This window comes from Acomys minous (genome assembly GCF_964271855.1).
Source record: "Acomys minous genome assembly, chromosome: 5".
NCBI classification, from domain to species: Eukaryota; Metazoa; Chordata; class Mammalia; order Rodentia; family Muridae; genus Acomys; species Acomys minous.
The window spans coordinates 60956881-60974732 of NC_140494.1; the positions used below are offsets into that span (position 1 = coordinate 60956881).

The 17852-nt window shown below is 41.5% G+C and overlaps 1 protein-coding gene across 2 annotated transcripts in view; it reads left to right on the forward strand.

The window, feature by feature from the left end:
- Positions 1-17852, forward strand: part of WDR70 (WD repeat domain 70) — a 221056-nt gene that overhangs the window by 53156 nt on the left and 150048 nt on the right. For both annotated transcript variants that reach the window (XR_014779175.1, XM_084781528.1), the window contains exons 7-8: positions 1780-1913; positions 11564-11717. Coding sequence is in view for 1 of the 2 variants with exons in the window: in XM_084781528.1 (XP_084637654.1) it covers positions 1780-1913; positions 11564-11717 (288 nt within the window). In the remaining variant the exon portion in view is untranslated. The remainder of the gene's footprint in view (positions 1-1779; positions 1914-11563; positions 11718-17852) is intronic.

Consider the following 17852-nt stretch of genomic DNA (forward strand, 5'->3'; position numbering starts at 1 on the left):
ATTCTTTGCCCTAATCATAACTGTCAAGTAGTCAAACATTTATACAGTTAGTATGATGCCAGGTCAAATAAACTGCCTAATTCTGGATTCACATCTGAAGCTTTATACTAGAAAGTGGTGAGTGCCCTTTAACGTGTGAGGAGGAGGGTTGAATTTGAAGATGCTGGAGCTTATTCTAAGGCTGGGTTGAAAGATGTTTGCATATGTGTAGCCATGTATGCATGCTGTAGCAGTTAGTGCAGAAGAGGCCATGGGTCTGGAGGATAGTAGAGACAGAGATATGGGAGGTTTTGGAAGAAGAAAAGGGAAGGGAGAAATGTTATAATCTCAAAAAAAGTCAGTAAAATAAATAAAGACATGGCCCTGGGGTTAGTAAGCTAAAATAGAAAGTTTAAATTAATTTATTTCCTGGTTTAAAAATATCTAGACCATTATCCACAATAATTTGATACCTATTTCTGCATTTTATGTCAATTAAGATAATTATTTCAAGCTGGGTGTGGTGGTTTACCCCTTTAAATTCCAGCACTCAGGGAGGCAGAGACAGGCAGATCTCTGTGAGTTTGAGGCTAGCCTGGTCTTTAAAGCAAGTCTAGTACACCTAAGGCTACATAGAGAAATCCTCTCTCAAAAAAGAAAACAAAACAAAAAAGAAAGAAAAAGATAATTATTCCTTCAGTAATATGTTTACAATAAGTACCTGTTGAATTGTACTGGCACATGTGTTATTAAAACATACTGGAGAATTAGTTGAACTGTTTTCCTCAACTTTTAAAAACATGGGGATTTAAGGTTAGTTTAGCTTGTAAAAGGACATATTTTTCTCATGGAGGCATGTTATTTTGTTCCTAGTGAATTCTGTTTTTTGCCTTACAGACTTTTTATATCCTTTGGTTTATATGGAATAATATTTTAATAATGATAAGCCTGGCACACTTAGTGGAGGTGGGGCAGGAGGAACATCTCAGGTTGAGTTGCAGTTAGGTCTGCTTATGAGACATTGTCTTAAGGCAAAGCAAAACAAAACAAAAGCCAAGTACCCCCAAAATCAGTCCCCAACTCCTTAAAATGAGAAAATAGCTCCTCTAGAACGAAGCACCATAGTCACCTTGAAAAAAAATCTCAATAATAAACCATATCATCTTGTCATTTGGATTTGTCATCCTTCTGCCTTTAGTAGCATAGTAACCTTAGAGATTTATTCTGTTCTTTAATGTAGAGGAAGGTTTATCTCATATTTCTTACACTTACTGTTTGAGTTATATAAGGTTTTCATGCTTTCCCTCCTTCCCTCGCTCCCTCTCGTTCTCTCTTCTTCCTTGTTTTTTGAGACAGAATCTCACTATGTAGCTTTAACTGTTCAGAAACTCACAGAGATCCACCTGCCTCTGCCTTCTCATTGCGTGATTAAAAGTGTGCGCTACCGCACCAAATGAGTTATATAAAATTTCAACTGTGTGTGTGTGTATTGGTTCACAAGTGCTCTTTATCTTCCCTTACTAAACTTGGAGCCCAGGCATCTGTCTCCAATGCACACACGCATACATACATACGCACGCACGCACGCACGCACACACACACACACCAATATTTTTTCTTTATTTCACAGTAAATACTAGTTACACTAATGTGCTCTTCATCACTGCTTTTCACATGTAGCAGCAGCTGCTGGCCCATGTTTGAAGCACCTTTCTGACAGGGCTGGGATTGCGGACTAGGGAAGGAGACTGGGAGTGACTTGCTTTCCTCTATTAGCTTTCATTTGTTTGCTTTGAACAGGTTTCTGCTCTGGGTTTGGATCCCTCAGGTGCCCGTTTGGTCACTGGAGGCTATGACTACGATGTTAAATTTTGGGATTTTGCTGGAATGGATGCTTCTTTCAAGGCATTTCGATCTCTTCAGCCTTGTGAGTGGTATGTATTTACTTAACATCTCCATGTTTAGCTTAGTTTTTTAATATTTGGAGATAATGCTTTTGTCACTTGAGCTCGGTCCACAATGAATGATAATTAATTTATAAGTTATATCATTTTTAGATGCAAATAAACTGTACTTTTCTTTTCCTTAGCTTCACTGACATATATGCGTGTGTCACATGTATACATATTTTATACACTATACAATATATATGTATTACTTCCATATATATGTGCATGTGCCATGGTACACATGTGAAGACCAACGGCACCTTGCAGGAACGGTTTCTCTCCCTTCATCATATGGGCCTGGGGATCTAGCACAGGTCTTCTGCCTTGGCATCAGGCACCTGTAACCACTGAGTCATCTCCTGGCCCCTTACTTCTGTTCTAAAGGCATTTTCTATCATTTGTTTGTTTGTTTAATATTTCTATTTAGAACTTGTTTCTTGCTTTACTTTATTTACTACTTTTACTTTTATTTACTATTATTTACCAGTAAATAAAGCTATATAATGTGCTGGGTTTTTTGTTTGTTTGTTTTGTTTTTTTGTTTTTGTTTTGTTTTTGAGACAGAGTTTCTCTGTGTAGCCTTGACTGTCCTGGATTTGCTTTGTAGACCAAGCTGGCCTTGAACTCACCGCAATCCACCTGCCTCTGCCTCCCGAGTGCTGGGATTAAAGGTGTGCGCCACCACACCCGGCTGGTGTTTTGTTTTTTTAAAATAGGGTCTTTCCATGTAACCCTGGCTGTCTTGGAACTCACTATGTAGAGTGGCTTTGAACTCACAGAAATGCCCTTGCCTTTGCCTCCTGAGTGCTCGTGCTCAGATTAAAGGCATGTGGCCCCACACAGGGCTTATAATGTGTTCTTGTTTATGGTATGCATTAAGCCGTTATCCAAGCAGTGGTGCATGCTGCTTTGTTCCAGATGGTCAGTTAGCATTGCACTTAAAGGACTTGACATGGTGCTTCCATCTGCGTCCTTTGTCTGCTTCTGGCGTGTCCAGGCTTCTGGCATTCTGCTTCCGTGTGGTGTCATTTTATTCCTTTGTGTACCTTCCAGCATTATCTAGAGAAGAGTAAAGGCTTGACTGGGCTTCACACCCTATCACAGCGAGCACCATGTACTGTCACGTGGTTCTCGTATTAGCGACTAGAAAACTGTTCTTGATGAACTTATTACCCATTGATGTTTGCTACCTATACTATTGATCTCATTCAGGATTATGTATTGGTGATTTTTGTCATTTTGTGGCAGTATTTAAAGAAGAGGTTTCTCACTCACTGATGCTATTTAGTTATTCTGAAATACAGTTCTTCAGAGGCAGTGGAAGTTCCTGGCTATTTCACTCTATCCACTTTGCTCAAGGGTAGTGGTAACAAATGACTTTTTATTCTGGTCGTGAGTGGAAATGGCCCCCGTAAGCTAATGTGTTTGAATATTTGGTCTTCAGATGATGAAACTGTTGGGGAAGGATTAAGAGATGTGGCCTTGTTGAAGGTGGTGTGCCACTGGGGTTTGAGCTTGAGAGTTGGAAAGGCCATGTCGCTCCCAGTTAGCTCTCTCTGTCCATTGCTTGTAGATTAGGATGTAATAATCCCTCAGCTAGTCCTGATATTATGCCTTTGCTCTGCCATCATGGACACTGGACACTAACCTGCTGAAACCACTAGCCCAGTGAAACAATGTTCTTTTTTCTTTCTTTCTTTCTTTCTTTTTTTTTTTTTTTTTTTTTTTTTTGGCTTTTTGAGTCTGAGACAGGGTTTCTCTGCCTAGTCTTGGCTGTCCTACACTCACTTTGTAGACCAGGCTGGTCTTGAACTCACAGTGATCCACCTGCCTCTGCCTCCTAAATGCTGGGGTTAAATGTGAGCACCACCACACCCAGCCAGTTTTCTTTTAGAAGTTGCCTTGATCATGGTGTTTTGTCATAGCAGTAGAAAAGTAATTATAATATTGGCACAACTATCTTTCTTTGTCTTTGACTTTTATACTTTCAGCACTTATTTTAAACATTTTCATGGCTTTTAGTCAGATGCAGCCATTCCTCTTAGTCTTTAAATGGTACTGTTCGTCCACTGGGACCTCTCATTACTATATTTCACATGACATTATATGTGTTTAAAAGCTGATTTAGTTTCTGAGACAACATGATGTAGACTTCCTGATGTATTTCTTTGTAAGTGCTGGAGTTAGTGTTTCTTCCAGATCTTCCAGAAGCTCAATTTTCTTTTTGTGTCAGTGGTATTTAGAAACCAAATATGAATGCTGGAATGCTTATTGACACTGAGGCATAATATATTCTTTACCTTTTGAGGTAGAAAATATATACACACAAATCTGTGTGCCTCTATCTATTTACCAATCTAATCTGTGCTTAAGTGGTAAGGTCTTACTGATTATTGAAGGACTTTTAATGAACTTAATTTTAGGAATTTTACTTACAGAAAAGTGTCAAAGATTAAAATTTATGAGATTAAGTTTATTAATTGAGGATAATACTATTAAACAACATATAGATTTTCAATGTTTGTTGTCCTGAGATCTCACTGGCTTCAGGCAGACTAATGGCAGCAACCTTTGCATCTGTCTGAATCTGTGTGAAGCTAGTGTACGTGACACGGTGCCTCTCATTCTAATCCAGTATCACCTAGTGTATTCTGTCTTCTGTTCTGCGCCTCCTCTTTTGAACACACTCACAGGGTAAGTAATGTAGCGATCGGTTCTTGATATTATTAGGCAGCAGAGCACTAGGACCTCTTACGCTATGGAAGTATTCTTTATGTTCCCTACCCTATGTGTCAGTCACTGCAGACAACTAGTGACTATTGCAAATATAGTTACCAAGTTTGTGTGTGTGTGTGTGTGTGTGTGTGTGAAGTGTGAATGTAGGAGCCATGGAGGCCAGAAGAGGGTGTCAGACATCCTGGGCCTGGAGTTGTGAGCTGCCTTACATGGATACTGAGAAATATGCATTCTTAACTGCTGAGCTGTCTCTTCAACTCTTAATGCATTTTTAAAAAAGTGAAATACACAGGTGTGTGTATTCAATTTCACTCTCTAAATTTTGTTGAATCATTATTCTAGCTTCTGATTCTAGCTCTCAACATATTAATAATCAGTCCTTTTTTTGCCGATTATAAATTTGATGAAGATGCATTAAGATGTCATTTAGTTAATAACAGTTGAATATGGCAATTGGACTTTGTTGTGCCATGAAAAGCCTTTCCTTCTGTGTTGGGAGTCTGTTCTTTAACATTCCTTGAAGCAGCTGCAGATGTAGTCTGGCTTATAGTACATTGGTGCTTTCTGACACTATAGTAACCTGCTGTTGTACAGCACGTCTCTTACTTCCTTGGCCTGCTCCAGCACGGGATAATGCATGTTGGGTCCATAAGCCCTCTATGTTTACAGGTTCCATACCCACAGATCCAATCCACTGCAGATTAAGAAAATATATGTGCAAGTGATGCTTGTGAGGGACCTAAGCACCTGTGGCCTTTGGTAGCTGCAGTGCCCCTTGAGTCAGCCCTTCTTTGGAATCGCGGCATGACTAGACTATAACAGTGTGATCTTGTTCTTTAGACATTAAGAAGTAATGCTAGTAACTACTTGTTTCAAGGTCTGGGAGGTACCTTTATGCATATTGTTTTTATTTTATTAAAAAATGCTATTTTAGCCTATAGGTACTTGATTGCATGTATATATGGGAATCAAGTGTGTGTTTGGTGCTGACAGAAGCCAGAGAATGTGATGTGTTCTCTGGAACCGTGGTTATGGATGGCTGTGTCCTGGCATGTGGGTGCTGGGAACCAAGTTCAAGTCTTCTTCAAGAGCAGACAGTGCCCCTAACCTCTGAGCCATTTCTCTAGCCCCACTGTGTAATATTGTTTTTTAAACCTTATCTCAATCTATAAGTCAAATATTATTCTCAACATTTGAAAACATTTGATTTTTATTATAATCGGGCGTTGTGTCTGCAAGTGCAGCACACGAATGCTGTGTCTGAAGAGGCCAGAAGAAGGCATTGGATCCCCTGGAATTAGCATTACAGATGGTTGTAAGGAGCCTTATAGATGCTGAGAATTGAACCCAGATCTTCTGGAAGATCAGAGAGTGCTGTTCACCACTGAGCCATCTTTCCAGTCCTACTGAGTAATATTGCTTTTAGATCCCTTATCCCAATTGTGTAACTTAAGTAGTATTCTCCTTACTCTATGGAGGACTCAGGACTCAGGAGAATCGCCAGGTAGCACCTGTGTGCTGACTGTTTGGTCCTGCCGTCTGTTCCCATCGCGGGCTTTCTACAGAACACGCTGGGAAGCAGAAGGGCTTGCTCATCGTCTTACAGCAGTTAGCAGAGTGCAGATTTGGACCTCCAGACTTCTGACTCACATTCCGGTGCACTTTTCACTACAGCCGGACACCTTGGCTCATGAGTCCCAAGTGACAGCCCCAGACAGCTGTGTTTATCTGTCTTGCATGCCCCAGCTTGTTTTGCTAGCCAAGCAAAAGGTACTTAAAAGGATCCTCAATCTTCACCTCCCCACTCCCCTCACTTACTCTCATGTATTCCCACTTTGTCCCATGAATAACTTCACAGAAAGACTTGTGCAATGCTACTAAGCCATCCTCTGGTGTCAGAGTTACTCCCCGGGAGAACAGTCACTTCCTCAGGACTCCAGTTTACTGGCAGATTGGCTTTCTCTCTCTTCTCTTTGATCGGAATCTTAGTTGTATAGGCAGGAATTTTAGGAGCAGATGTTCTCCTCCTTAAACAAGCCCTTTAATTCTCCTTAGTGCTGTATCTAATGACTCCTAATCCTGTCCTTTCAACTCTGTGACTAGCAGAGTTAAGAGCAAAGTGGGGCAGGAATGATGAGGTTGGTACCGAACACTTTCATTTTAGCATTGGCAAAGTGGACTACAGAGAGCACATGAAGAATGTTACCATTGTCCTTTCCAGCTACAAAGCAAAGTGAAACTGATGTGGGATTGCTGAAAAGTGAGGTTTCCCTTTGAGTGTAAACAGAGCATTTTGGTAGAGCAGTTAGCCAGATAGAAGGCGTTATTGTCTGCTTCTAGTCCTACCCCTGAAAGTTTGCTATTTTTAAGATTTCTAACTTTCCTTTGAAAACAAAAAATTAATGACCAAAAAGCAATGATAACACATAGGACCAGATCCCTTAGGCTTAATTTAAATTGTGTAATCTAGGACAGAACCTACTTAAGAATCTCATCCCAGCACTTTACAGAGGATGCCTGAGTCCAGAGGCACTTTCTTCCTTGACGTCCTGGGCGTTATGTGGGCCTTTGCTTTTCTACACCTGTCCTCTACAGGTGTTTGGGTTAGAACATCGCTTCTTTGTGTTCTTTGACGTATTGATGATGAACTTTGAGGTGAAATGACTCCTAGGGTCATTTTATTTTTGTGTGTATGCTGTGTGTGAATGTGTGTGCATTAGTGTCAGCATGCAGAGGCCAGACGAGGCTGTCAGATGTCCTGTTTTATTCCTCTCCTTACTCCTTACAGAAATGTAGTTTCAAGTAGGTACATGATTTAGCTTCCAGCCAGAACAATAGGTCCCTTGAGCTAAAAACATAGATATGAATTTTATTTTACTCTTTTCTTCTGTACATTCTATTTTTAGAGTAAAAAATCATCACAAGTTAATAGTTGCTTTCAGCTTTACAGACTTAGTAAATGGGAGCAAATAGGCTAGCTTCTTATTTAAGTTATGGTTATTTTATTTGGGTTTGTCAATTAATATAAAACAAAGTATTTAATGATTTTTTTTAACTGCCAAGACTTACATTCATAATGGAAACTGTACAAACAGCATTATTGTTATTGTTACTATTATTATTGTTGCAATGATGATGATGATGATGATGATGATGATGTTTTTGAGACAGGGTCTCTTTCGGTAGCGCTGGCTGGCCTGAAACTTCCTATATGTCTGGCTTACAAAGCACTCTTAAAAATTGCTTATTTATATATTTGACAGGGAAATCTAATATCTGGAATATTGACACATTTTTTTTTCTCTCTATAAAATTTGCTGAGTCCATTTGCTATTTGATGCTACCTTGGTATGGGGCTGTCTTCTACACTTGCGGCATAGGCAGTCTACCAGTAGTCATGTCTCCAAGGGAGAGCAAGCCTTTCAGCTGCCGTCAACTGACCGTGATTTCTCTATTAGTGGTAGGTTCTCGGGGAAAGAAAAGGGAAGAAACATAGGGAAAAAAAAGGACAAGAAGAAACCGAGGAAAAGAAAAAGTATTTCTCCATCATTAAAAAATACATTAATAGCTGTGTGTGGTGACCCATGTCCTTAATCTCAGCCCTTGGGAGGCAGAAGTAGGTAGATTCTCTGAGTTCCAGGCCAGTGTCATCTACAGATTGAGTTTCAGGACAGCCAGGGCTACACAGAGAAACCTTGCCTTTAAAACAAGCAACAACAACAACAGAAAAAATACAAAAACAAAATTATATGAATGAATGAAGGGGAAAACCAAATAAAGGCATACACATTTAAAAGTATAGTAAAGGCCGACAGGAATGCACAGGGGGTAAATGTGCAACCCTGGCAACCCGAGTTTGAATCCTAGAACCTATGCTTGAAGGAGGGAGCTGATTTCTCATAGTTATGCGTGCGCGTACACCCCCACACACCCCCACACACAGACACACAGAGACACACATAATTTAACTAAAAATATAAAAAAGTAATACTACTGCCAACATGCAGTACAAAGAAAACAAGACTCACAGCAATAAACAAAAGATGAGGCGATAGAGCTGCTGTCTGGGTCCTTGCAGACTGGAGACTAATTGTCGTCAGTAGTGTGGGAGGGTCAGCTGACCTTGTGCACTCTTGTGTGTGTGGTTTAGCTGCTGCTGAGTCTGCTAGCAACATCTGTGTCCGTCTGTGCTGTCTTTACCTTGGTAGCTCTCCTTTGTGTACCATGGCTTCTGTCGGCCTTGCTCAGCTTGGCAGTCTGTGGGCTGTGCAGGTTCTTTTACACCCCAGACTGTGCCCCTCTAAAATGTCTAGCATTTCTCTCGGTGTGCTCAGAGTACAGAAGGAAGCACAGTGTAGAGGTGGCTATAGGTGGAAGGCTGTGCTCACACTGCCAGACTCTTCCTGGTCGCCATGCTGGAGGGGTGGAGGGCTGCTGCACTCCTGTCACTATACCCTGCAGCGCCAGAGTGCTCAGGCTCTGCACAGCCCTAGGCTGTCAGACTCCCAGGCTGTTGTCAGCTGGAAAGATCTCTTGTGGTTACTAAGTGCTGGGCCATCTTTCCTTATTTTCCTGCCTGGACCGAATTTCCTGCCACCTGCACCTTTTGGTTTGTCAATGTCTGGCCCTTCTGTTCTCCCAAAGCCTTCCTGGGCTTTTCCTTCACCCAGGCCGTCCACATTGACGCTCCCTTGTCTTCTCAGACATCAAGGCAGCTACCGCTCTCTCTCTCTCTCTCTCTCTCTTTCTCTCTCTCTCTCTCTCTCTCTCTCTCTCTCTCTCTCTCTTACATACTACATTTACTTGTGTGTGTACACATGTGTGCATGCACTCACATACCATGACGTGTAGAGGTCAGAGGTCACTTGCCGCAAGTCTGTTCTGTTCTTTTATCAGTGGGCTCTGGGGTGAACTCAGGTCCTCAGGCTTGGCACCAAGCTCCTTTACCTGGTAAGCCATGTTGTTGGCCCAATAGCTCAGTTTTTAATACGTAGTCTCTCAAGATCGTAGCAGGCTGCCACCCTATAAGCCATGTAGAGTGACAGAATTGGATTTCTCTCCACTCCAGATCCATCTGCCTGAGGACTCACGGCCTCACCAAATCCACAACTGGGCCTGAGGCGCGTGGGGGCTGTGGGCTTGTCTCTGCATTTTCAGGCCCGCTTTTGTGCTTTCTGTGCGCCACAGATGGTTTTGCTCTCTTTTGGTGTTTCAAGACAGGGTTTCTCTGTGTAGCCTTGGCTGTCCTAGATTTGCTTTGTAGACCAGGCTGGCCTGGAACTCACAGCGATCTGCCTGCTTCTGCCTCCCGAGTGCTGGGATTAAAGGCGTGCACCACCATGCCTGGCTCTTTCTCTCTTTAGAATAGAATATTTTTCTTATTCCAACACTTGCTTCCACTGCTCACAGGGATGCAGCTTCTGCCCACCTTCATACCTGGAACCACTCGCTGCCCACTTAATGTAACTTGTATGGTGATGGGGACTGAACCCCGGGTCTCAAACATGCTCAGCCCAACCCCCGTTTCCTAATCTTACCTGAAGAAATCTACTCCTTTTTATTTACTTTATTTTTTGTTTTTTTGAGACAGCATTACTCTATGTAGTCCTGGCTTTCCTGGAACTCACTCTGTAGACCAAGCTGGCTTTGAACTCACAGATCCACCTGCCTCTGCCTTCCCGTGCTGGGACTAAAGGCGTGCGCTCGAGAAATCTACTCTTCAATGTAAAAGCTCACCACATTTCTATCTAATTACCTGCTAAAGACCCATCTCCCAACCATCACATATAAATTTGGAGAGGGAGACACATGCGGTTTATAAAAGATGGTGATAGACTTAACCTATTAATTTTTTCATATGATAGTTTTCATTAGATTTTTAAAATGACAGTTTATAATCCTAACTTTTCAAATTCTATGACAATTTTATAATCCATTATTTCTTTTGAAAATCATGAGTTGTTTAGGCTGGATGTGGGGGCTGGAGAGATGTTTCAGCAGTTAAGAGTACTTGCTGCTCTTCCAGAAGACTCACATTGGTCAACTCACAGCTGCCTGTGACTCCAGCTCCAAGGAACTTAAACACCATCTTCTGGCCTGCACAGGCACACATGGGTGCACACACACATGTGCATACACACGCTCACACGCCATACAATCATGCAAGCACATATGCATACATGTAAAAAACCAAATCTTTAAATTGGATGTGATGGCATATACCTGTAATCCCTGCACTGGGGGAGCTAACAGGTCAGGGCTCCAAGTTTGGAGTACAGTACCAAAACAAAGAGGAAACAACAAAAATCATGTATAACTAAGTTGCCTATAAACCATCTTCCACTTTAAATTATACATATTCCTTCAGTATACAGGTAACAAATTGACCATCACTTACCTGAAAAGCCTGTGGTAAAACACCTGAGAATCCAGTTTTTCTGACTTTACACTAATTGCATCTACACATCTATCTAGACATGAAACTTCATGTGTACCCTGTGGCCATAGGTCCTGTTTCCAGGAAGTCTGTGGGTGATATTGGCAGAACCTTTCATAACTGGCCTCATCAAAATGCTTAAAATCCATTTTGTATCTGCTGAAATAGAGGACTGTGTGTGTCTTTTTGTGCAGAGAAGATATTCTCATTTCTTTTTCTTCCTCTTCTTCTTTTTTTGAAGGTTTGTAGTTAAAAAACAAACTAGTTGGTCAGATTGGAGGTGCACATTCTAGGAGGCTTAGGTAAATTGCTGTGGAGCATGGAAGCATGTGGGATTTTTTTTTTGAATTATTAATTTTGAAGTTGTATAACATTTCTTTTTCTGACCATGCTAAAATAGCAAAAGTATAAAAAAAAATAAGCTCTGTTTCACCAGACTACTTTGTTTTTTCTTTCTGTGTAGCCATCAGATTAAGTCGTTACAGTACAGTAACACGGGAGACATGATCCTTGTTGTTTCTGGAAGCTCACAGGCCAAGGTGATGGACAGAGATGGCTTTGAAGTAATGGAGTGTATAAAGGGCGACCAGTACATTGTGGACATGGCCAACACCAAGGTAAGCAGCGTTCAGCCGTATTTTAATGACTTTTAATTCAGCACTCCTTTCCTCTTCCCTTCTGTGTCTTTCCTCCTTCCCTCTACCTCTCTCCTCACTCTGTTTGTCACTTATTCCTTCTCCTTCCTCCTCTTCTCCATCCCTCACTCCTTCCCTTCCCTCTCCCCCCTACAATTCTTCCTCTGTCCCTCCTCTTGCTTCATCTTCCTTCCCTTCTTCCTCCCTCCCCTCCCCCCTCCTCTTCTGGATGCTTGACAGGCCTCAGCTTTCTGACTGTGGCTTACAGCACCCTGTCCTATCTGGTCAGCACACTTATTAACAGATGGTTTTGTTGTTATGTAATAATTCGTCCAAGAAGTCAGTATCTTAAAGCCAGCAATACCTTACTGTCTCCCAAAATTGTGTGGATTGTTTGGGAGGCTCTCCTGCTTAAGGTAGTGTCAACCAGGCTTCTTCTGATGCTTACAGGTGTGTGTGTGTGTGTGTGTGTGTGTGCGCGTGTGCGTGCGTGTGTGTATGTGTGTGTGTGTATGTGTGTGCTCTTGCTCTTCATCATGTTTTTCCTCTCTATCTCCTTGTCTACTTTGGGCTTTCTTCCAGTGTGCTGGTTGTTGTGGGTGGTTTTAACTTTTGCCCTCATCTATGTCGTCCCACACGGTGGTCATTGTGTCCAGTTCTCACAGGATTTGGGTTGTAATCAGGGCTTTTAAATATTTTCTATTTTATACCATGTTCCCTGCTTGCTTTTTATTGATAATTTTGCCACTTAAAATGACTCCCTGATATAATGTTGAAGGGGCTGTGGTTCCACCTACTGCTCCCCAGCACAAGTCTGTGGTATGTACTATAAATATTTGTTAGCCAAGCTAGGTTTAGGTATACGCTATTTTGCCACTAACTATGAATCCAATGTAATGAATCAGTAATGTAAATTAAACAAGGTATCCTTAAAGAAAGACACACCCCAAATGAAGTTATTGATTGGCTAAAAGTATGCCCAGAGCCCATTCATATGCTAATTCAGCACACCTAGATCATAACACACGAATGAAGAAAACTTGCTTTAGGGAAATAATTAGATTCAGTTGGCATAGTGTGTTTTCATATTGCTCCATGTTGAACCTGAACCTCTCTGTAGTGTCAAGAATCACAGGCTTTTGTTTATTGGTAGATTACTGCTGAATCCTGGGTATGTGGTAGATGATCCAAACAACATTTGAATATAATTTAAACATTTTTTTTTAACTTAAATTGCAGTGGTGACTTGAATATTCTTTTTAAAAATTAATTGATCTAGTGTATCTTTCTTTCCTGTTTAAAATCACTGCCCTGAAAAAGATGGCTCAGCAAGTGTCTTACTTTTTCTGTTGCTGCAATGGACACCATGACCACAGCCAAGTCTTATAAAGGAAAACATTGAATTGTGGCTGGTTTACAGTTCAGAGGTTTAGTCTATTATCATCTTGGCGGGAAACATGGCGGCATGCAAGCAGACATGGAAGCTGAGAGTTTTCCATCTGGATTGGCAGGCAGTAGGAAGACAGTGACACCGGGCCTGGCTTGAGCATCTGAGACTATAATGCCTATCCCCAGTGACACACTTCCTCCAGCAAGGCCACACCTCATAGTAGTGCCACTCCTTATGGGCCTGCGGGGGCCGTTTTCATCCGCACACCCCAGCAGGTAAATGTGCTTGCTGCCATGCCTCGTTTCCATCCCTGTGGCCACGTGGTGGAAGGAGAGAAGCAACTCTTGAACATGGTCCTTTGACCCACACATGTTCATCCTGGCGCACATGTACCCATATGTACACCATGGGAATGTATACATGTAAAATACCTTTACAAAATCACCACCCAGTAGAGTTAATAGAGGTAAGGTCATATAGTAGATGGGGCTCTGCATCTGTAGATGGCAGATACATTGCTGACGCAGCTAGCTCCTTAGTGTCTGTGTATGTGTGTATATATATGTATATATAAAATATGTATATATAAATATATATAATAGACTGACTAAATGACAAAATTTAGTCAAGAATATAGGACACTAAAATGTTAACTAATTTATCAATATATATTAAAAATATTACTATATAATCTATCTGTATACCATAGCTCCCTTACCCTACCAATACTATCTTTATTCTGACTTCAAAATGTTTGTTTTACTTTCTTTATGAACTGACTGTTTATTTGTCTAGAAATATTAATGATCTCATTATCTTTGGCTTGGATAGTGGGTTGCACCAATTGTATTATTTGAAAGTAACAGGTTTCATGGGACACTCAAAAAAATGTTAAGTCCCTTTCCTGGTTCTGAGGGAAATTAGTAGATTGTGGTTTGTTTTTTTTAAAGACTTATTTATTTATTATTATGTATACAGTGCTCTGCTGGCATGAATGACAGAAGAGGGTATTAGATCTCATTATAGATGGTTGTGAGCCACCATGTGGTTGTTGGGAATTGAACTCAGGACCTCTAGAAGACCAGTCAGTGCTCTTAACCTCGGAGCCATCTCTCCAGCCCTAGATTGTGGTTTTATATGCTAGATATATTGGTAAAATATTATATACTTAAATATGAACAGGCTATTCTAATTATAGTGTTAAAGTTTTATTTTATTAAACTTGTTTTTTATGTGGTGTGTGTGTGTGTGTGTGTGTGTGTGTGTGTGTGTGTGTGACAGAGAGAGAGGTGTTAAAGGGCAGTTTTTCTTCTTCCATCCATGAGGATCAAACTCACATTGCCATGCATGGCTGTAGACACCTTTACCTGCTGAGCCATCTCAGTGGCTGTTTTTGTTTGTTTTGTCTCTCTGTTTATTTGTTTGCTTGTTCGTTTATATATATACATCCATCCATCTGAGATAGGGATTTTCTGTGTAGCAGCCCTGGCTGTCCTGGACTCACATTGTAGACTAGGCTGGTCTGGAACTCACAGAGATCTGCCTGCCTCTGCCTCCTTGGAAGTGCTGGGATTTAAGATCTTTAGCTAGTTTTTACCCTATTTTATATAGATGTATATTATATCTACATATAAATTATAAATATAAATATGTATACTTTAAGAGTGGTCCCAGGGTTATAAGGCCAGGCATGGTACAACATGGCACTTGGCAGACTAAGCCTGGAGTACGGTAGCAAGTTGGAGGACAGTTTGCTTTACACAGTGTATTCCAGGCCAGCTTGGGCTACATAGGAAGCTCATATCATAAGCAAACAAACAGTACTTATAGCGGTACATAAATACCCCCATTACTAGTATAACAGTGCTTTAGAGAGGGACAGTAATTGCACTTGTACCTTTATGAATGAAGTTTAATGTCTGTTTAACAGTAATTCCTTTGACTATAGAAAATTGGAAAAATCCAAAAATTATTTATAATTCTCCTGAGTTACTGCTAAAGTTATAACTTTAATGTCTGCTTTTACCTTGAGTCTGAAAAACACTTCTAATGTCATCATGTTTATCTCACTTAAGCCTTGGAGCCATGTTCTGCGTTTTACAGTTTTGAAAGTTATGTGCACATACTTCAGGGCTGAAGTAGAATGCAGGAGCCTTTCCTCCTGAGACGTGAATAAGTGACTTCTTCTCCAGATAGGGCACCAACGGCAGACCAAAGACACTGTTCCACCTAAATCCAGCTTGGTGAACCAGGGCGTTTAATCTGGGGGTAGGTGCGAATTTACAGGATAATGGGCAATTATCAGAGCTATACTACCAAGAAAAAGCCCCCCCTTCCAAGAAACTGTAGCCCACTCACATGTCCTCAGGCATGGTAGCGGCTTCATGCAGTTAGTGTGCTGCCTCAGGGGCTTTTACTCCCTCCTGAGGGAGCGTTAATAGGCCCAGTGCAGGGTCTGTATTTCACTCTATTTGGGGTTTCTTAGTGCTTCTATCCCCTCCCAAGCCCACCTCACCCCCCTGACCCTAAGTAGGAGAGAAAGAAGGTTAGAAGGGACAGGGTACGTAGACCCAGTTAGCCTGAGTTCAGGCTGGTTAGGGTTGTTGGGCTTTTGGGGAAAACACTAGTCTCAGGATACCCAGCAGCCCAGCAACAACAAATGGCAAATGCAGCAGGACGGACAGGCAGCCTTCTTCCTCCTCCCTCCGGCTCCTCTCTCTGGCCTCTAGTATTTATACTCTCCCCGAGTCCTCAGAATTCCATTAACTCCAGCTGGCATAGACCACGCCCTGCAGGAGGCTGTTATCAGCTGTGGATAAACTAAAGCAGCCCAATATCCCACACTTGGGATTAAAACAAAAACATGTTTCCATAACATAACTGAGTTTTTAAAGAAACCAAAACTTCCACTACAGCCCAGTGTTATGAGGTTGTATATGGGTAACCACAGTGCCTGACTTTCAGAGGGTAGCAACCATGTCATGCCTGCAGGATAGAAGTCCATTACTAGGGCAGATGGCACCACTTACTTCAGTCAGCCACGTGTTGGATTTCCCCATGAGGTCCTTTTTGAAAATCAGATTCTGTGATGGTACATGCCTGTATGCAGAGGCAGGCATGGGCTGGTCTGGACTACAGGGAAAGATCTTGTTTTAGAAAAAAACATGTAGTTCTGCTTCTGAGTTTATGAGATTCATTGGCTGTTTATCTAGGAAATTGGGACATACTTCTGCAGGTTTAGGTAGTTAGAAAACTAGGACAAGAACAATCGGGAATCATCTTATAATTAATATTTAAACCATTCAAAAGCTTTCTTTTAACAACTGTGGTCACAGAATAATGAAATACATTTATCCAAAATCAGAATTTGGACACATTTCTTTTTTAATTTAATAACTTTACAGCCTAATCCCAGTCCCCTTTCCACTCTCCTCCCTGTCCTGCCCTCATGACCCCCTCCCTCCAGTCCCCCTCCTTCTCAGAGAAGGGGTGCTCCTAAGGGGGTACCACCCCACCCTGGCACCTCAAGTCACAGGAGGTCTAAACATATCCTCTCCCACTGAGGCCTCCCCAGCACAGCTGGGGAAAGGGATCCGCAGAGTCAGAGCCAGCCCTACTTCCATTGCTAGAGTTCTCACACGATGACCGTGATGCACATCTGTTACATACAGGGAGGGTATCTAGGTCTGGTCCATGGAGCTAGGCTAGTTTACTTTGTAGGTCTTGTGATGTCCTTGGCTCCTCGGGCTCTCTAAATCTTTCCTCTCTTCCACAAAACTCCCTGAGCTTAGCCTATTGTTTGGCTGTGGGTCTCAGCATCTGTTTGGATCCACTGCTGGGTGGAGCCTCTCAGCAGACAGTTATGCTAGGTTCCTGTCTGCTAGCATAGCAGAGTATCATGACTAGTTGGCCCTCTCCCACAGCTTGGGTCTCTGGTTGGTTTGCTGCTCAGTCTCTGCTCCATCTTTATGCCTACATTTCTTGTAGGTAGGACAGATTTTGGGTTGAAGGTTTTATGGGTGGGTTGGTGTCCCCCTCCCTCACTGGGACTCCCATTGAGTGAATTTCTTATAGTCAGAGAACGTTTTCCTCTGTTACTGTCAACTTTTCAGCACACAGTGTGCTTGGTGTTCATATGGGACTTCTTGGCCTTGAGCCTAGAAATGTGTGACTGTTAAGCCAATATAATTCAACAAATCAGAACTTCTTAACCAATAAACTTTTTATGGAGTTAAATTCAAAGGTATTTTAGTAGGTTTTTAATAAGTGAATACTTACTGAAATAGTCATATAATCTCATCATTAATTTTTTTTATACATTCATCCAGGGTCTCACTCCTTTCCATCATTGCCTTCAATTCCTTTCAATAGAAAAGCAAGTCTGTGCCATTTGTTTCTTGATTATATAACTAGACTGAAGTGGGCTGGTTCAGGGGATCCGAAAATGAATCTTTTAGGGGGAGATTTTTTTCCACAAGTAGACTTTCATTGTGGGAAATAGAAGAGTTATAAGAACCTTAGGAGAAGAATGTTTTAAAAGCTGCACTTATTTTATTTTTCTCCTGTCCTCTGACCTACCATCTGCGCTATCGAAGGGATTGTGTTTATTTTTAAATACACAGGCAGTCATCCTTGATGTCTTGCCATTCCCTTATTACTTGGAGAGCAAATTCATTAGTCAGACCTTTTTAGTAGTAAATTCTTTTCCCTAAGATATAAAATTTTTT